General features: G+C 47.7%; 1 protein-coding gene across 2 annotated transcripts in view; it reads left to right on the top strand.

Annotated features, from left to right (window-relative positions):
• Positions 1-20560, top strand: part of NCBP3 (nuclear cap binding subunit 3) — a 552095-nt gene that overhangs the window by 77785 nt on the left and 453750 nt on the right. For both annotated transcript variants that reach the window (XM_069615023.1, XM_069615024.1), the window contains one exon: positions 12910-13015. In XM_069615023.1, coding sequence (XP_069471124.1) covers positions 12910-13015 — 106 coding nt within the window. The remainder of the gene's footprint in view (positions 1-12909; positions 13016-20560) is intronic.

Here is a 20560-nt window from a genome sequence, read left to right as displayed (position 1 = left end):
ACCTTGTTTACACAATCTATGAGGGGTGACAACCTACGCAGGATGTCATTCCCTAGTAAACAAGGTGTGCCCTCTGGAGTCACAACTATGACCGGGTCCTTCACCTTGTGTCACCCAATTTTAATGTCCAAATCGGCAGTGCCCTTGATGGGAATTTCCTTCCCATCGAAGTTCTGAAGTTGTCCAGGAAGAGGGATGAATGGAATTTGGTATTTCTCCCCCCTCCCCGAATTCAGTTGGTCAAAAGCCCTTTTTGACAGAAGGGTAGCTTGGGATCCGGTGTCCACCAGTGCTAAAAGTGTACATTGTCCCTGTATTTGGACTGGGGCATAGAATCTTCCTTCCTTCTCCTCAAGCGGGCAAAGATAATGTACATTTTTGGACAACTGGTGGGTTAGTTTCTTGGTTTTGGATACTGACAGAAAGGCGATGTCATGATGCCTACCTCCAAGGACCAGACAAGACCCAGCTACCCCAGAGGCAGACATCATGTCTTCAAGGGAAGTCACAACAGCCTCAAGTAAGGCGCCAGGCTCATATCGGGCCACAGTACTGGCGCCATAGGCACCAGGCTCATAAAAGGGGACTTTGTGTTAAAGGTGCTTAGTGTTAACTTACCTGATGCAGACCATGCTGCAACATCCAGGCCTTCTGAGGCCTGAATGGGACTACTTTATCTTTGGAACTACTTAACCACACGGGTGTGGTCAGGGGAGGAATACATACCTGAGAGGAAGGATACATACTTGGAACTACTTTGAAGGCTATTTAAGCCACGCCCAAGCAGCAACTCACGCTTCGCGTTGTTCTGCATCTAGCAGCTGGATGCTCACCGTGTTTGCTCCTGCATTCTGTCTTCTGCCACTCCTGCCAGCATCCTGGAACACCTGCAAAGAGAGAAGAGAAGAGAAAAGGGTAAAGAAGAGTCCTTACCTGCTAATTCCGCATTCCGGAGACATCTTGCCGACGGTCCTGAAAAGGAAGACATCCATTTAAAAGCACATATCATCGATCGCTGCAGCGCCGCATCTCACTCACCTGTACAAGGTACCACGATGTTCTACGGTGACATCTGGAATCGCAGCCACATCACCGCGCCTAGGGAGAAAAAGACAAGAATAAAGGTGAGAGGGGAAAGAAAACAAGGAAACCTTAATTTCCATTACAAAGCTTACCTGTTGGGTTATTCCAACTTCTTTTCGGGTCGGTGCCTTCTTCCTGGCATTTCCGGACCCTGGCCCCTAAGGGGAAAAAGAGACATCAGCGTTAGTGGGCGCATGAAAAGACATTGCCCAAACGCCCATTAAAGACTTACCTGATTTCTTCTGGATTGAGCTTCGTTTCGGGTCGGTGCCGCATCCAGGCATTTCCGGACCCCGGCCCCTATGGGGAAAAAAAGACATCAGCGTTAGTGAGCGCATTGCTACAAGGACACTGAGAACTCTCATCAAGCTCACCAGAGTCTCATTCTTCGGTTCCACAGCTCTTCTCGGAATAGTTTCCGCACCTGAAAAAGAGACAACGAACAATTATTATTGCGGAATCATACTCATTAACAGAATCCTTACGGTACTATACCGGGAAAACAAAACTTGAACCCTCTACAATCAAAATCCCAGTGAAGTAACTGGATACAACGTGCCCCTGCATTAGAAGGAGGATGGAGAGCTCAACCTTTCAAACCCTAAGGTAAGACTTCACGTGGGGGTCGCGGGAGGGTTTCGTAGAGGGGTGAGAAGGGAGCGGGAGGCTTATATTTTCTCCCGCAGATTGTTAATACTCCCTTTTCACATACAGAAAGATATTCCTGCGAGCCAGACTCGAAGGTCCGGTCCAGTCCATCTTCCGGGTCCTGCGCTTCACCATAGAAGAAGCAACAACACTCCAAACCAGACCTGCACCTCCGTGGGAGTCAGGTGAGTGTAACAGGTGATTTGGGCAAGATTCTGTTTGGTGTCTTGGGAATCAAAGAAAAAAAGGTGACAGCTAGATATGGGGGAGGTTTCTGGTTCCCCTGGTTCTGATTCTGGGCTGCCAAGCCACCACCCCCCCCCCCACCCCCCACCCACACTTTTTGGAGGCAGTCAGCAGGATGGGTTTGGACCAGGGGATTTCCATGCTGGTGTTTCTGGGGTTAGATGATGGGCGGTGCTAACTCAGTCCCCACATCTACCCAGTCTGGATTTGGATCCTTTGGGACCCATTTTTCTTTGGGAGGAGTTCCCCCATCTCTGAAGGAGAAGATCCTTTTCCCAGAATCCTCTGAGGACCCCTCTCCTTCATACTGGGAGATCTGTACCTCCTCCACAAAATGGGTCTTTTTGGGCTCTTTATTTCTCCTACCCCCTCTCTGCTTCTTGGGTTGCAGATTGTCGGGGGCAGGAGATTTTGGTTCCGGTTCCATGGTTTCCAGGGGCTTATTACAAGTAGGGAAGGAAGCTTCCTCCAAGGCTTTACACCCCCGCTTTCCCCTTGTGCCTCCTCCCTGGGAACCAGTGGGTTGTCTGGGTTCTTCCCCGGTCATTGCTCTGGAGCACCTGGTCCTGGATTTGAGGCATTCTGCGCCGCCATGCTCATCTGAGGGTTCTGTTGAGCCCTCAGCATGCGACCCAGATCCTGTGCCATGTTCTGGACCTGGCGCTCTAGTTGTGACACCCGCTCTGGCTGGTTACGGGGTCTTCATGTCTCCCCTGGGCTGATCCCAGGAAGGGTAGCTATCCCTTCTCCCATAATACCCCAGGTTAGGAAAGTTTGGGTACCCCTCCACCCTTTGCCTCCCCTCTCCCGGATTGGGCTGTCTGGGCTCAGGAAAGTATGGAAAGAAGGATGGGTTGTTTTGTAGGTTAAAGTTTGGCGGGTACCTTGGAAGGAAATTTTGTCCAGTATTTGGGGAATACTGCCCTCCTGGGGGAAGTGAGGAGGTAAGTTCCCTGGGTTTCCTGCTGTCTGGTTGGATCCCCCTCTCCCCCCTTGGGCTGGAGGAGTCCCTACATTACCCAGGATGGGTGTATTCCCCTTGTAGCGTGGGCTGATGTAGTCAGGGTAGTTAGGGGTCCCATTTGTGGGATTACCTCCCTGGCTCCCTGTTTGTGATTGACCCGAGGGCCTTCTGGGTTTGGGGTTGTTTTGATTCTGTGTGGGCAGTCCTTTAGGCCCCCCCATCTCTAAATCTAAAATGGGGGCAACCTTCACCTCCACCACTTTAGCAGCAGCAGGGGTGTTAGTTGTTTTGGGGCTTTTGTTATTGTATTTATTTTCCACTGGCTTTTGCACCTCATAAATGCGCGTGGCTTGTTCAATGACCCAGTCTAGTGATCTTTTCTCATGAAAGTCCCTCACTAGCTGGGTCATGATATACTTAGGGATAGCATGAAAGAAAGTGTTTACACACTCTTTGCGCAGACCACTAGAAGGGTGCGCACTGACAGCAAAGGCACGTTTTAATTCTTGTGGGGCCTGATCTTCCCCACATTGCAAGTTATATGCTGCCTTGCAAGCCTCCTGAGGATTCCTATGAATAGAAAAATGTTTCAGGATGGCCGCCCTATAGGTGGACCACCTGGAATGATTCTGATGCTCCAGCCCCGCAAAGAAGCTGGAGTACTCTGGAGAAAATGTCCACTTTACATATTGAATACAGCTTTGGTTGTCCTTCAAATGGAAAGTTTCCATCTTTTGTTCAAATACCTCAAGGTGCTCCCAAACCGAATATTTTGCATTCTTATGATAGGGCGTGATGATGCTCCTAATGGCTTTTATTTGTTTCAGGGGATCCTTGAGCAAGGCTCTCCTGACCTTGTTGGCTTTCTTAGTTCGGGTGACCCTGGTCCACTCATCCTCTGACTCAGAGGCACTGCTACCAGAGGTGCCTGTCTGGTCTTCTAAGCTCTCCCGGATTCTGCGAGCTTGGGAATTGCTTGCAGAATGTGGGGGCGTAGTTTCTTGGGTCCTGTGGCGTTCAGTAGAGTCTTCTGATTCCTCCTTGCTCCCAGGATTGTCTGAGTACCCCCCCCCCATTGTCCTAGCTGGGAAGAGGTTTTCAGGATGCCCTTAGTGGGCCTACTCTCCTGGAGTTCCCCACCAAATTTGACCATCTGATCTCGGGGTAAGTTATACTTTTGAGGATCCATTTCTCTGATCCTCCCTACATTGGAGTCTCCTTGATCAGAGAAGATGGCCCTGGCACTTGGAACCCATACATAGATGCCCGCCCATCCATTCCTGGGAGGCGCTGATCTGTGAGCCCCATATTTCCCATTGGATTGCAGTCTACCATCCCCATGGTCCTTGACTCATGTGTGCCAGTGGACATGGGGGTGGCAGAGTCCATGGAACTGAAGAGGTGAAAGTCTCTGGTACCAGGGTTCCTGAGGTTATGCTTGGGTGTTTCCTCTCCCAGCGGACCTCATCTCTCTCAGCCCCTACTCACTGTTGATATGCAAGAACCTGACTCTTTTGTTCTTCTTTCAAGGCCTTACTAGTCTCTATTAGTTGTTCCTGCATTGCTACCTGTCTGTGGAGCCTGTCATTTTTCTCACAGAGAGTCTCATTGTCTCTGTGCTTCCTGTGTAATTTTGGAATATTGGGCCATTTTTTTCTGCAGGAGGATTACCTCCTGAGTCCTGTCCTTATTGGCCTGGTCCTTCCTTGCTAGAGCATCTTCCCCCCTCCTGGCGTGCTCTACCAGTTTTTCGTAGTCTTTTTGGAGTTCACCCAGTCCCTGAAGGGCCAGGTAATTTTCTTCCATTTTGGCTTTTAAATAACTGACCTCCTGGCCTAAGGCGTCCCTTTCGTGAATGAGAGTACCCATCTGTACAGCCAGGTCGTCCCTTTGTTATTGAATTGCACCAGCTTTCTGGCGCTCTTCATCAAATTCTGTCTGGGTGCCAAGGTGTTTGAGAATTAATTTATTATTTTCATCTTTTTCTTGGTCTAGGCGGTTTTGCAGGGTGACTACCTGCTCTGTGCATGCTCTATTAAAATTTAACTGCTGTACCAGCTTTTGTTGGCTCCGTAGTCGGGAGTCCAAACTTTCTTGGCACTCTTTTTGCAGTGCCAGTACTTTGGTATCCTGCTCTACCTTCTCTTGCTGCAGGATATCCAGATCTCCTTTTACTTTTACCAGGTACTGTCTGGTTTCATTTCCTGATTCTAGGCTCTTTTGTAGCCTTTGCTCTGCAGAGTCCAGATCAGTTTGGGCTTTTTCTAATGATTGTAGTTGCCTATTTGCCAGATCTAGGTTTTCAGCATAGTTTTCCTGTATTGCTCCAATGTGGAGGTACAGGTGTGCCGCTGTTTTGGCAATTTTAGTTTGTTCTTTTACCTTACGGGCCATGTACAATTCACTCAGTGCCATGTGTAATGGACCTTGATCCTGCCATATCTCTCATCCTGTGGCAGTGGCTTGTTCTTTGATTTCCTGCAACCAAACATTCTGATCCTGCTCTGTCCATTCACCCCTGACACATAATTTGTGCAGTACGTGTTATTTTGCTATATTGATTTCTACTGGGGTCGCCTTTCCGGAAATATTTTCCTTTCTGACTTACAGGGGTTATTTTATTTTTGCAAAAGTTAGTGTTTCTATTGAAGGGTGCTTTTCAGAGTGTAACACAGTGTGTGGTAGCCCAACAGGATTTATGTACCCCGTCAGTTAGCCCGCTGTATTAGACTGTCACAAGTGGTATTTCTAATTAAGACATCCCAGATGAGCCCCCAATCTATAAGTGATTTCAATCCGCCACGTCACCTAAGTCAATGCCTAGCATGCAATGCACAACTGAAATCCTTATTTATTTATTTGTGTCTAAAAGTTATTTTATTCTGAATGATGTACCACTTATATCACGCCCCTCTCTTGGAACCAATGTCACACCCCCCCGACGGTCACACTGAACCCGAAATTTGCGGGTTTGCAAAGTTAAAATATTTATTTATATATTCACAATATAATCACACTATTTTTAATGGGGATACAATAATCGCCAATGGGGTGATGTCACACTAAGCAATCTAAACACAAGAGAGAAACAGAATTGATTGGCAAACTGGCTAAATGGTTTTAAAGTTGGCTTTGAATGGAATTGGTAAAAACACTAAATTTGGCTTAAATCACAGAAATGGTTTACATTCTAATGGGAGCCGCTTTATCTGGTTGCAGACACACACTAGCAATGATTTGACACTAATGAGCAAGTTGAAAACTGAAAATTGAGGTTGGATGCAATGAAAAGCTGTTTTACACGCTAAATTTGCGGCAAACTTTTCCGCGCACGGTAATCCTGATTGCGGAAAAACTATAGGGATTGGCTTAGGATGTTAGCTACAAGCAGACATTTGAATTTCGTTTCTAGCATGAACTTTGAAGAAGTTATGGACATTTTTGTGGAGGTCATTTTTTTCAAATAGAGGCAAATGAGAAACAGGAATGCGCTAGCCCTGTTCGCCGCTGAGCTATCTGCAAATATCTGTGGATACAACATGGCGGGCGTTTTGGGAAAATGTGAAGCACATCATGCTTCCCACCAGCCAATCAGCGGCGCGTTGGATGTCCGCAGACATGACGCGGTGTTAGGGAGAATTCTCTGTTTAGGCTGAATTTCCTCACCTAGTGAGTCCCCCAGCAGCTTTGCTGGATTTCTGGAGTTTGTTTTTTTCCATCCTGCCAAGAGTGAGACTCTTTTCTCCCACTCTTGGACATGAATGTGGTTGATTCCTTTGAATGTCAATGTGTTCTATGGGCTATGGGGTCTTTTACTCCATAGGGTCTCATGTGTTTTACTATGTGTGTTACACCGCACCTTCCGTGCCGTAACAGTGGGGTGTCCTAGAGGATCCCCACCATAGACTCCATACCCTGGGACTGACTACTGTCTCCCAGGGCAGGTAAAGTCACCATTGGCTTTACTAGACCTAAATTTACTAACAGAACTAGTACAAACCATCCTATTGTGGACGTACTGGTAGGGGTAATTTGATTACCCCTGGGTCTGTTGTTCGAGGGGGCACTGTCCCGTCCCACCTCGTTGAGTTTTGGCTGGTGGCAGTGGAAACTACTTTTTATATTCGACCCCGAATATATTCCTATGGGATTCTTCCTTAGAGGCTAATACTTTTTCATGTTAGTCTCTAACATACCACCGGTTTATTTGGCTTAAATAAATCTACCGGTTGGTATTTTCTGCCAGAACTCGGTTTTTAAAATGGCGTATGTGTTCGCCTCTGTAACTCCGAACCAAAGGTTGAGCCCTTTGTTCCATTTTTGGCGGGCTTCTGCATAAAAGCATTTTTGGCGGGCTTTCTGCATAAAAGCAGGGCTTTTGGGAATGGATCTTCAGAAGTCACCACAGGACCTAAGAATCCGACGAGGGTAAAGCTGAGCCGACCTGCAACGACGACACCTCCGGTGGAACCCTACTGAACCGACTCACCACTTCCCAACGACAGAGGAGATCTCCCTGCTGGAGAGTCTTCTTCCCCTGATTGGTGGGAACAACCAGTCCCTTTGCTTTTTCTTTGCTTCCAAGGCATAGTGGTCGAATTGCCCGTGATGAGCACCCCGGCAACCGGATAGCCACTAGCCCGTACCGCGACCAAAAGGTGGTGCCTTGTGACGGAGCACTCCGAGGCTGGCCTCTTCCCTGGTGGTGCAACGATCTTCAACTTTCCTTCGACGACGAGACCATCTCATCTCTTGGCAAAGCCCTGACTTGCATCCACCATCAGGAACAACTGCCCCCGCCGGAGCTGTCTCTTCACTTACAAGGTACTGTGTCCGCCTGGCTTCCCTTGTGACGGTTAGCGTGAGGTGTCTTAAATCCTTACCTTTCCATTGGGTCGCCTCCAGACCTTCTTAACTTGTTGTTCTAAACTGGTCCAACCTTTCTGTGACAATTTGCTACAAAGACTCAAAGTGCATTTCCACTGTGATACTTTTTGGGACATATCGCCTTGCCTCTCTCCGAGTGGGCCTGGCCTCTGAACTTTGTGATCTACGGTAGACCCTGCCTTACTTGCCTTGCATCTGCTTCGTAAAAGTGTTGGTACAGAGTTGGTTTCATACCCTGCCTTTTCTCTCCCGTTCTAACGAATATTAGAGTGCCATCTAGGTTAAATCATTCACCTCTGTCTGCAAATAAGTGGTGCCGTTGAACCTAGACTTGTCAAAATATTGTTAGGGGATTGACGTACTTATAGTAATTGAAGTTGTTTGCCGTATTAGTGCCAGTGTGTTTTTCATAGATGTGTTTTTAAAATAAATAATTATATATCTTTACACCCAAGCTCTGTTCCGTGTCTGCTTGTTCTACTGTGTAAATTGCCCCATCTTGTATACTCCACATACTGCCTAACTTTTCCTGAGGGAAGTCTGACTGCTCAGCCACAGCTACCAAGTGAATCTGTGTGGTACAGACTGCTACCAAGTGGGTTTACTGCCAAACGCCTGTAGTCCTAAATCTTTTGCAGTGGTCCCAGAGGGAACTGCACAAGTTTCTGCCTAACACGTGGCCCTCCGGACCAATCGGAGCCCGGTCCTCGGAGCGAACTGGGAAATGGGTCAGCAGAGCCAGATATCGCACATTTTTGGGCACCTACATTTTGCCTGTTTTTTTAAAAAAACTACTGGATGGATTTTCACCAAATTTACAAACCAAGCCACCTTTCCTGCCGCAAATTTGGTGAAAATCCATCCAGCGGTTTGGGCTGTAGGCAAGAGCAATGTTTTTTTTTTAATTCAGTCTATGGAAAAAAATTCTAATTATAATTTGGGATGCCCCTATAACTTTGCCCCCCTTAATGTAACCTCACCAAATTTACCAAAATAATTCAGAGCGGGCCATATACTTTTATTTGCAAAGTTTTGTGAGGATTCATCCAGGGGGAGCTAAGTTATAAGCCGCCCAACAAGTGCTCTTCCTATGGGTTTAGCAACTTGACCATAACTACACGCCCGCTACCGCAGGCCGTGTAATATATATATTCCTACATAAATACAAATAAACATCAATTGATGATATAAAACTCAGCGCGCCATTGACAATTCATCAATTAAATTCAACTTAACTAAAAAGAAACAGCTGAAATTAAAGGTGAGGTGGGGCACCTGCTAAAAATCCTGTACCAAAAGTAAAACTCGGGCTGCAGCACATGACATTGTATTAAGATGTGTTGCAGTAATTCAACTGCTTGATGAAAAAATCTACACTTATTGTCAATATTAGGTTTCCTGATGAATAATACCTCTCACGCGAGCAGGAGGTTAGACCTGAGTCTAAGGAAAATTCTTAATATACGCCCATCAACGCATTGATTAATATACACACAAACAAAACCCAAGTGCTTTATTTTCAAGACTGATGTCATAAAACAGTTTGTAAGATGCCCTAGAATTGCAGGTTTTAATTCAGTCTTTTTCGTAAAATTTCTTTGTCACTTCCTTTGGATTGGTAACAAGGAACTCATTGTTCCTGGGACCCTGCTACAGCCAACTCTCTCTCTCCCTAAATATCTCCCTGCTAGAGTCCTTCAGTCTTCTAGCTCCAACTCTGCAGATCAGATGCCTTTTCAAGCCGAGAGTGGCAGTAGATCTCTTTTTGGCAGGAGCCTCCCTCTGGAATGTCCCCCCTGCGACTCTCAGGCTTGAGCCAGATCTCCTTAAATTCCAGAAGCTTCTCAAGACCATCCTTTTCTGTTCTTCCTTCCCTCTCCTTTGCTAATGTCCCCTCTGCCGCTTCGACTGGCTGCCTTGTCCCTTTTTTAGTCCAAAAGGGCACCAGACCCTACTCAATCAGTGTACCCCAGCACCTACCCTAACCTACACTTTCCCTTCCTGCCCCCTTTCCCTGACCAGCCTGGCATGGTGTGCCTCCTCACGAGTAAGTTCCTCCCCTGTCCTCACACTTTGTATGTGGTCCCCACCGCCGGCATCCCCTGGCACTTTCCCACCTGGCCCCCCTTGGCACTTGCCTAGTCCCTGGGGCCCTTCTCCCCCCCCCTGCACTTGTATGCCACCCTCTCCCCCACACTTCAATCCCACCCTAGCATTATCCCTTTGGCCCTGACCGGTGTTAGGATTGATTTTCTATACTCTGGCCTGATGGACAGATGTATTGAAGGCCAACTTATATTGTGACAGGGACAACTCTGGGAGATGTAACCACACCAGTTCAAAGTAGCAGTGATGAGTGGTCTAGGATAAGTCTCAAGAGGTGGTGAGCTTGTAAAGGGTCCACAGTGAGTACACACAATGGGAATCGCAAATTACGCTTAGAAAGTATGTATAAAAATAGTTTAATTATTTATGGCCAAATATCACTATGAAAAATGACTAACAGGTAGATGCATCACAGAACACTAATAATAGATTACACATGTACAGTCACTAGATTAAGGCATACTACAAATCAAACCCTTGTAAAAGACAGTACAGATTAGTTTATGCAATACAGGTCCACAGAGATTTAACCCTAACTGCAAAAGTCCTTCCCTAAGTTGTCTGGGACATTATGCCCAAAAGTTCCGACACAGTTTGTGATGCTGGAAAAAATGAAGGTAGGGTCTCTGGGGTCCAGGGAACGGTTCCAGGGATTAGAGGACAGGTAATCCTAACTAACTAACAAAAGTGTCCCCAACTTTTGCAAGGCTTTTGCGAGCAAGCAATAGCAAAGCCAAAGTATTGTAAACATTGTTTAAAGGTTAGCAAAACTTTTGAAGGGAGTTTAGGGGCAGGTAAGAACCACTGTGACTCAACCCCCTTTCTCCGATTCTTCACAGGACTTGGCAGGTCAATGGAAGAAGGTCTGAGGTTGCTTTTCCCGCCATCAGCCTCAGTCCTTGATACGCAGGGGTTCCAGGTTCGAGCAGATTTCTGGTGGGTGTCTTTAGCTGGTGCAAGGAGTCCTTGCACCAGATAAAGAATGCATAAACACATGATGCAGGACCCCTCTCAAGGCTGGACTCTACTCAGGTAAACTGTTGCGGACTGTGGTTACCACTGCATAGCAATGTAAAGGGACCCACTTATCGCGGTGAGACTTTCCATCCTATATCGGGTCCCCTCGACGCTAGGACTCAGGAATTCTGCTGAGGTAAGTCTTCCAGGACAAGCTGAGGATCCCCAAGTGCCAGGCCTCAATGCAGAACTACGACTTTGCCAGCACGGTAGCCCAAACCTAGAGTTGGTCAGCCACAGGAAGTTTCAGGGACATTTCCGATGGCTCACAGGGTAACTAGCAGACTTAAGGAATGGATGTTCCTTCCACTCCACGAGTCGCAGCTCCCTCGCAGGACTGCTGAAGATCAATCGCAAGACAGGGCTCCTCCAGGACAGCACCAGAAGTTGGTTGCCAGGCCTCTTTCAGATGGGCCTCCGGTCTCTTCACAGGTCTCACAGCTGGACAGGACTCTTAGCTCCTTCAGGTTACTCCAGGATCTCTTTAGAGTAGGTGCAGGTGTCCTCCTCTTATCCCAAAAGCCAGGTAAGAGCAGAAATTCCCAGTATCAGAAGTAGCCCCACACGCCTCCTCCTCCCCAAGCAGTGGTCCATCAGGCCCACTGGCGGGAACACTCATGCATAACACTCAGGCACACTGAAACCAGTTTGTGGATTGGGACAAGACAGTCCCAACCCACATCCTGCCAGCAAACACACCCAGCCCTCGAGTTGCCCACCAAAAGCCTCTGCTTCACCGGGCAATGGAAGTCCATACAAGGATTTTTCTGGCCTCACATGCCAGGAAGAAGGCTAAAAAGCAAGATGGCCAAAGGACATACGAAAAACCTCGTGGCATGGACATGTTTGATCACTAGCCACAGTAGCCAAACGTGATAGACTTGGTAAGGCTAAAACAAAAAGCACCAAAAAATTGTGAAAAGTCACTGCTGCCACCAGCTTGTCCATTTAGCACACCTACATTAACCGAAAATCCTTTGAGTGTTAGTCTAGGGCAAAAACAAAAGTGTACCCCATTGTACTGCATTGTAAGATGCTGTGTACAATGATAAAAGTTACCACAAGTGAAAACAAGTTACTGAAAGTAGTAGGAAAGTAACTAGACTAAGGAAAACAATGTTTCCCAGTACTGACAGCCTGAAGGGCATGTTAGTTTCCCCATAGCAGATGAGCAAAAGACAGTGTAGTGAAGCCTAAGGATTTACTGCACTGTAAAAAGTACAGGTCAGAATCATAAATAAAAGCAAAAAACTTTGGCGGTCCGTTAAAATTGGAAGGAAAGGTGCAGTAAAGAAAAATCTTTCTTAACAACCGGCACCTCTTACCCCTCCCCTACCTTGCACTTCTTGTTACTGCACTTGTACGATCCGAATAACTCTAGGCTTAGTAGGACCGTTATCGTTGCTTTTCTCCCCTGCTCCCCCCACCCCCCGACCCTCTCTTCTTGTCTTTTTTTTTTTGTCTTGTGGCGCCTTGAAACTCCATTTGCTGTATAGGCCCTTTATAAAAACTCAATCAATAAAATAAAAGTTGAGTGAACTATTTTCACATTTGCACTTTAAACTACTTGGGCAGCCTGCATCTCTATTTTAGCAATAGTACCTCTTGCAAATGACTGGCATACAAAGTTTCCCTACGTACTCGCCCATTTCCATGCTAAACAGACAAACGCCTTTGACTATTACAACAAGGCCAAACCTGTTGGTTTTATTAATGCAAGTTTGCTTATGTAAAACAATTTGGTTTGTTTGGTTTGTTTGGCGTGTTAGCTGCATAATCCTGTATGCAGCTAACGCGCACATGCAATTGCCTTATGGTTTTTTTCTTGTTGGTATGTGTCTGTGTGCCATTGCACAAGGACGTATTCTGTAGCAAATCTTTTGCATATCTTGTCTTTGTCACTGCTCAGAGTTAATTTTACCTTCCATTTTTCTGTTGTGGCAATGTCTTTCTCCTAGGAAGCAATTGAAAAAAAGGAGCAAAGAGCAAAGCGTTTTCATTTTCGAGCTGAAGTGGATGTGGCACAAAGAAATGTAGTGTTGGATCGAGACATGCTAAAAAAAGGTATTGGAAATGTGCAACTTTTTAATTGACTTCACTGTTCTAACCAATCATCTTGGCGCCATTATGTTTTGCTAGTCAAGGGCATTATAGAGTTGTTAGGTGAGAATTTGTGCAGGCCAACTGGTGTGGGACTACACAAGAATGATCTCTTGGTATTCGGTAACCCACCTTTTATTTTAGGCCTGTACTACAAGTTGGTAGTGTGAGCAGCCAGGCTTATCTTAAGAGGGGTAATGTGAGCTGTAGAGCTGAACGATGAAGTCAGTAAATATAAGCATCCCATTAAACACTTACAAAAGCCCTTGCAGGACAAGGCGTGGTGTTGAGTGATGCAGGTATTTGGCGGCGGAGGGGTCGTGCCATGGACAGTGAGGGCGGGCGACTTGCCCTCCTTACTGCAGCCGCCAGGTAAGTTGCGGGGGGAGTTTAGCTTGCTTTACTCCACGTAAACCCCTTGACCTGGTGCCCCTTCTCACCCTTGCATACGCGTTACTATTCCCTCCTTGACCTGCGTGCTCGCTCTCAACTTAGGCCGCTGCGTGTGTTCCCTTGCAATCTTAGATTGTGCACGCTCGCTTCCTAGGCCGCTAGCATTCCCTCACAGTCCTTGATTGCGCACGCTCCCTCGTGTCCTGGGTCGATGTTAGACAAAGTTTGTATGCAGTACCCTCTGGGAACACTACAAACAACTCTGACTACAGGTATAGGAAACTAAACCTTTGGTATAAGCTTGTACTAAACAGTTTTGGTAGCGTGTTGAGCAGCCAGGCTCATCTCAAAAGGGGTCAATGTGAGCTGTAGTGGAGTTACACAGATTCACAGTTACAAGTATTCAAATAAACTCTTGCGCTCAAGGTTTCTTGCATAAACATTTATCAGTCAGTTAGAATAAGCCTTCTTCAGAAGGGAGCAGTATAATAGTAACACACAAATACACTTCAATACTGTAAACTCTTAGTTTCTAAATCAGTAAAGACCCTTTTGGGATGGCCCACAGACACAACCTACACCCACAGGTGACTACAATAACTAGGGTGCTGGGGACATTAATATCTTACTGTTGGCATTAAGCCAAAGTCAATGGGCGAAAGTCTTGTATAGGATGAAGCACTTCTGGTAAGTGAATGGAAAAGTCTTTGCACAAGTTCTTAGGAGTCTTTGATGAAAAGAAGGATCAAATGTAGGGCCAGAAGTTGATTAGACTTGTGAGTAGTGCAAGCAACTCTAAAACTAGAGGTAAGTTCTCTCAGACTTTGTACAGTACCTTAGAAATGAAGAAGAAGATGCAGCAGATGACTTCTGTTCCTGTACAGCTCAGCAGGTCTCATTGTTCCTGTGCCTCAGTCGTGGGGAAAAGAGGGAGGATGTCTGGGGGACTTCTGCAATGCACTGGGATGATCAAAACTCGCAACTAGCAAACTTTACTTTCAGTGGCTGTTCAGTGTTTTAGCTACTCGCGTCTACCGCAAATAGCAACACTGTGGTTCCTGGATGTCGAGATGGGCTTGCTTTGCTTCTGGGGTCTTGCACTCTGTCGAGGGGGCTCATGCCTGGTCAGTCCTGCTTCCTGGGAGTCCTGAGGATCTTCCTGTAGCTCTAGGCCAGTTTAAAAGCAACACACACAATCTGGTGTTCCTCTCCCTGGCTATACGGTTTCCAGAAGCAACTCTCTGGAAACTCAACCAGCTTTGAGATGGATGTCCAGGTGGCGTACTTTGGAGTTGATTGGTCCCTGCAACTCAAGGGGAGACATCGTCCTTGCAAGGGCTTCTCTGTCGATATGAACTTGGTGTTTCGGCACTGCAACAGGGCTGCACCGGGCAAACCAACGGTCCAGGAGTTGCAGCAGGCGTCCCCTTGTAGTTCTTCAGTTCCTTCGTCCAGTGGTTGACTCTGCCTTCCAAGCCAAAAGACTTGCCTTTTATTCAGTTCTCAGCCTAGCTGTCAGTCACCCAGCAGGGTGGCTGTCCTTGCCGGACAGTCAGCTGGCCAATCATAACAGAGTGCATTTGGGTCTCCTAGGAGACTAAGCACAGGGAGTTTCGGGCACCTCCCTCACTTCCTGCCTACCCCAGACACCCTGGAGCCAGAGCCGGTCTTCACTTGTGAATCCCGCCAAAGGCAAAATGAACAAAGAGACCAAACCTGGTTTGGCGTGCAGAGTAAATCTCAAGAAGGAACATTCCACAAAGAAATGGTGAAAAAAGAAGACCGGGCCATTTTGATAAAAATGGCACCCTTGGGTGTGTTACTGCAGCTGCGAACGCAGCCCGCGGTAAATGCCCACCGTGGTAGTTCAAACAAAACCACTGCCACCAGCCATTCAGTCAGAAAAGGGTACATTAAAAATGTTACATGAGAAGCAAGACAAAGGGTATACTAGGTAACCCCTCCAACACCCTATTGTAAGATAGTGTGTGCTGGGTCTAGAAAGTTACAATGGTAAGTAAAGTCATTTTCACGTTACTGCTCTGGGAAACATTATTTTATCCCAGAGAAGGTATTTAAACCTTTGGAAATCTGAAAAACTTCCCTGTGTCACTGCACTGAAGGTGCTGTGTGACACAATGTAAAAGATGATGCCTATGGAGTTTGTCAGACTCCACAACCAAAAGAAACAATGTTCAAAATCACATTAAAATACATGAGAGTGTGGGGGAAAAATGGTCTCACTCTCTCCAGGCTAAAAAAAAAAAATGAAGTCCTCAAAATCCAGCAAAGGTGCTGGGGGTCTCTAAGGTGGAGGGAATTAGCACATTTCTGAGAATTCTCCCTAACACTTGTGAGTGTTCCCTCACAATCCTTGATTGCGTGTGCTCCCTTGCAACTCTAGGCCGCCTTCTTCAACTCAGCCGTGCGCCTTCTGCTTCCCCTGCAGGCCCTTTCCTTCCCCCTTCCTAACCTTCCTCACCTGACCTATTGTGTATTTTGTGATTTTGTTCTCCTTGGTTGTTGCATTCTTTTCCTCTGGGTTCCCTTGGTAGATTTTCTGCCTTTGTGTGTTACTATTCATGGTTTATTTATTCATTAGAATTTTTATAAACTGCGTCACATGCCTGTAGCCCTCATAGCGCGTGTGCGCACGCATAACGAAACAGGATGCACATACAATAAAGGTAGAGCTAGACAATACAGTAACCAAAGGGCAGGAAAGCATAGGGGTTGCTTGCTTACATCGTATTTCCTGCATCCCAGTTGTTTATTCTTTCTTCTAGGTTCTCCGGTCGACTGTTCTGTTTTTTCTGCGTTTTTGTTTCTCCTGTTTGTTTGCTTACATTTTACTGCTGGCATCCCTGCTGTGTCCATTCTTTTCTTCTAGGTTTCCATTGGCAACTTACTTGTCTATACATTGCATCTGAGTTCTGTCATTATTTTGTCCGGTGTGAGTCCCCCCCTCTCCTTAACACCGTCCTAGTATTTCTTCCCTCTCCTGCCTGCCCCCTAGCTCACCTCACCTCTCCCCTCCACTCCCCCCCGACCACTCTGCCCTCCGCACCCTCTATGGTGCTCTCTCTCCTATTTCTCCAACTGCTTTTCTATTGACTATCCTATCCTTATCACTATGTCTGGTAGGAAGAAGTTCAAAAGGGATATCCTGGTCTACAACCCGGGCCTCCCTATCGCTGATAAACTACACCAGTGCTTCTTACAGAACGCCCATATGGTCTCTGTTCTTTATCCTTTTTCCTCTTCACCCATTAATGGTGGCACCCGATGGGAGCCCCTCCTGGCCCCCTTCCACTCCTCTAAGACCTTCATTAATGTTTACCTAAATGGCACGGTCTTGGTCCAAGGCCCTCAGGCCAACCTTCTCCTTTTTTATAGAAGCTTCCAGCACCTTATCAACTTAATTTCTTCTCCTGCTGTTCCTTCTTTCCATTCTCCAGCTCTTCTGCCACCTCTACGGCTGCCTCTGCTGCTTTTCCGGCCACCCTGCTGCCTCTTTCCTCCGCCACCCCTCTAGCACCTACCTCCTCTTGCTTAGCTACCTTGCCCTCTCTCCTTCCTCCTCTGCCCATCCTCGGGCGCCTTCAACACTTCCTTGGGGCGTACCTCTGACCTGTACCCCTCCATGGAAGTCTTTCAAAGGGGGCAACCTGCTCCACATTGGCACTCTTAACTCTCGATCAGCTGTCAAACACTCCTCTGACATCTTCCGTCTCCTGGAAGAACTCAATCTGGATGTTCTCGCTCTGACCGAGAAGTGGTTCACGGCCAGCTCTGTCACGAGCTTTGACCCTCTCCTTCCTGATTGCTACAAGATCCTCCCCATGCCTAGAACCATCCGTCCCGGTGGGGGTGTAGCCTTGATCTTCCCCGCGTGGATGCCTGCTTCTATTATTCCTATGCAGGACTTCTACTCATTTGAATGCCTGGTCTGCAGTCTCTCTCTCTCTCTCTCTCTCTCGGCCAGTCTCTCTCTCTCGGCCAATCTCTCTCTCTTTCTCTCGGCCAGTCTCTCTCTCTCTCTCTCTCTCTCTCTCTCTTCTCTCTCTCTCTCTCTCTCTCTCTCTCTCCCAGTCTCACTCTCTTGGCCAGTGTCTGTCTGTCTCTCTCTCTCTCTCTCTCTCTCTCTCTCTCTCTCTCTCTCTCTACCAGTCTCACTCTCTTGGCCAGTGTGTGTCTCTCTCTCTCTCTCTCTCTCTCTCTCTCTTTCTCTCTCTCTCTCTCTCTCTCTCTCTCTCTCTCTCGACCAGTCTCACTCTCTTGGCCAGTGTGTCTCTCTCTCTCTCTCTCTCTCTGCCAGTCTCTCTCTCTCTGTTAGGCAGAAACCTGTGCAGTTCCCTTAGGGACCACTGCAAAAGATTTAAGACTACTGTTGGCAGTAAACCCACTTGGTAGCAGTCTGTACCACCCAGATTTACCTGGTAGCTGAGGCTGAGCAGTCGGACTTCCCTCAAGAAGAGTTAGGCAGTATGCAAAGTATACTCAATAGGCATTCGGATACAATAATACAAGCAAACACTGACCAGAGCTTTGGTATCAAAGTATATAATTATTTATTTAAAAACACACAGTTGAAACACTCCAGCACTCTTATTGTAAAATATCCTACACACAGTTACTATTATGGTATATACACCCCTTTAACACCACTTATTTTCATACAGAGGTGAGCGCTTAACTAGATTGCACTCTAATAAGTTTGTGAAAAAGGGAGGGAAAAAGAAAGAATATGGAGAGGTACACCACTCTACGATTCAAGAACACTGTTAGCAAGGCAGAGAGCGAAAAGTCACTGGTGAGCCAAAGTCCAAAGGCTGGGCCCACTCTTAGAGAGAGCGGAGCACAAATGTGCCCAAGATCACACAGTTACACTAGGCTTAGAAAGTCTTGCAGAGGGTTCAGAAAAGAGTTTAGAGAGGCTTAGAAAAGTTTAGCCAGGTTGTCCCAGGCTAACCCAGGTTCGAAAGCCGGGGGCTAAATCTACCCCGTACAGTCGGTAGCAAGGGAAGCCAGGCGGGACACGGTACCTTAAGTGGGAAGGATCCTCCAGCGGTGGCAGTTGTTCCTGGTAGTGGGTGCAAGTTGCGTCGTCGTCCAGGGGAAGAGAAGATCTTGACTTGGAGGAAAGATGAAGGTCATTGCACTACCAGGGCAGAAACCAGCCACGGAGTTTTCCGGTTAAAGGTGGTACCTTTGTCTCGCGGTCGTGGTAAAACGTGGTATCCCGGTTGCCGGGGTGCTTGGCACGGGCAAGGCGGCCACGAGATACGTCGGGAAAGCGAAAAGACGGTGAAACTGGTTATCCCCACCAGTTAAAGGAGTCGGGAGATCTCCTCTGTCGTTGGGAAAAAGTGGTGAGACGGTCCAGCAGGGCTCTACCGGCTCTACCGGTAGTGGTGTCGTGGCAGGTCGGCTCAGCTTCTCCCTCGTCGGAGTCTTAGGTCCTGTGGCGACTTCTGAAGTTCCAGTCCCCAAAGCCCTGCTTTTATGCAGCAAACCCCCATTCACTCAGCCTAGCTGTCCCTCAAACATGCTAAGTGGTGAGCCGGCCGGCTCACCACTTGGGCCAATCAGGACGGAGTGCGACTTGAGTTGCCTAGGCAACTCAGTCCAGGGTGCCTAAATTCCCCTCCACCCCCTCCTAAGTACCCCAGAAATAGTGGCACCACTGTGGAGGGCTTCTGTGGAGAAGCCTGCCAAAAAGTGGAACAAAGGGCTCGACTTGGGTTGGAGTCCCAGAAGGGAACACAAACGCCATTTCAGGATCAAGTTTTGGCAAAAAATACCAACCGGAGGATTAATATTAATTAAATAAACCGGCGGTATGTTCAAGGCTACCGTAAATAATTAAATAAAGATATTAGCCTAAAACAATGGGAAATCCCACAGGAAAATATTTGCGGTTGAATATAAAAAGTAGTATCCACTGCCACCAGCCAAAACTCGATCAGGGGGGCCGGAGACGTGCCCCCTCGACTATTAGACCCCGGGGCAATTGAATTGCCCCAGCCAGTACGTCCACAATATGATGGTTTGTACTGGTTCTGTTCAGAATTTAAGACTAGTAAAGTCAATGGTGACTTTACATGCCCTGGGAGACAGTAGTCACTGCACTGAGGGTGCTGTCTAACACACATCACAAAAACGCATGAGGCCCTATGGAGTAAAAGACCCCATAGCCCATTAAACACATCTAGATTCAAAGAAACACACTCAAATCAGGCCCAAGAGTGAGGGTAAAAGAATAAACCCCAAAAATCCAGCAAAGCTGCTGGAGGACTCTCTAGGTTAGGAAATTCAGCCTAAACAGAGAATTCTCCCTAACACTCTCTCTCTCTCTCGGCCAGTCTGTCTCTCTCTTTCTCTCTCTCTCTCGGCCTGTTTCTCTCCCTCTCGGCCCCCCCCTCTCTCTCTCTCTCAGCCAGTCTCAGTCTCTCTCTCGCTCTCTCTCTCTCGGTCAGTCTCTCTCGCTCGGCCCCTCTCTCTCTCTCTCTCTCTCTCGGCCCCTCTCTCTCGGCCCCTCTCTCTCTCTTGGCCCCTCTCTCTCTCTCTCGGCCCCTCTCTCTCTCTCTCTCTCGGCCCCTCTCTCTCTCTCTCTCGGCCTCTCTCTCTCTCTCTCTCTCTCTCTCTCTCTCTCTCGGCCCCTCTCTCTCTCTCTCTCGGCCAGTCTCAGTCTCTCTCTCTCTCTCGGCCCCTCTCTCTCTTGGCCCCTCTCTCTCAGCCCCTCTCTCTCGGCCCCTCTCTCTCGGCCCCTCTCTCTCTCTCTCTCGGCCCCTCTCTCTCTCTCTCTCGGCCCCTCTCTCTCTCTCTCTCGGCCCCTCTCTCTCTCTCTCGGCCCCTCTCTCTCTCTCTCTCTCTCAGCCCCTCTCTCTCTCTCTCGGCCCCTCTCTCTCTCTCTCTCTCTCTCGGCCCCTCTCTCTCTCTCTCTCTCTCTCTCTCTCTCTCTCGGCCCCTCTCTCTCTCTCTCTCTCGGCCCCTCTCTCTCTCTCGACCCCTCTCTCTCTGCCCCTCTCTCTCTCTCGACCCCTCTCTCTCTCTCTCTCTCTCTCTCTCTCTCTCTCGACCCCTCTCTCTCTCGACCCCTCTCTCTCCTCTCTC

The sequence above is a fragment of the Ambystoma mexicanum genome, chromosome 9 (genome assembly GCF_040938575.1).
Source record: "Ambystoma mexicanum isolate Mex_15411 chromosome 9, UKY_AmexF1_1, whole genome shotgun sequence".
Classification (NCBI taxonomy): Eukaryota; Metazoa; Chordata; class Amphibia; order Caudata; family Ambystomatidae; genus Ambystoma; species Ambystoma mexicanum.
This window is presented reverse-complemented; position numbering and strand designations above follow the sequence as displayed.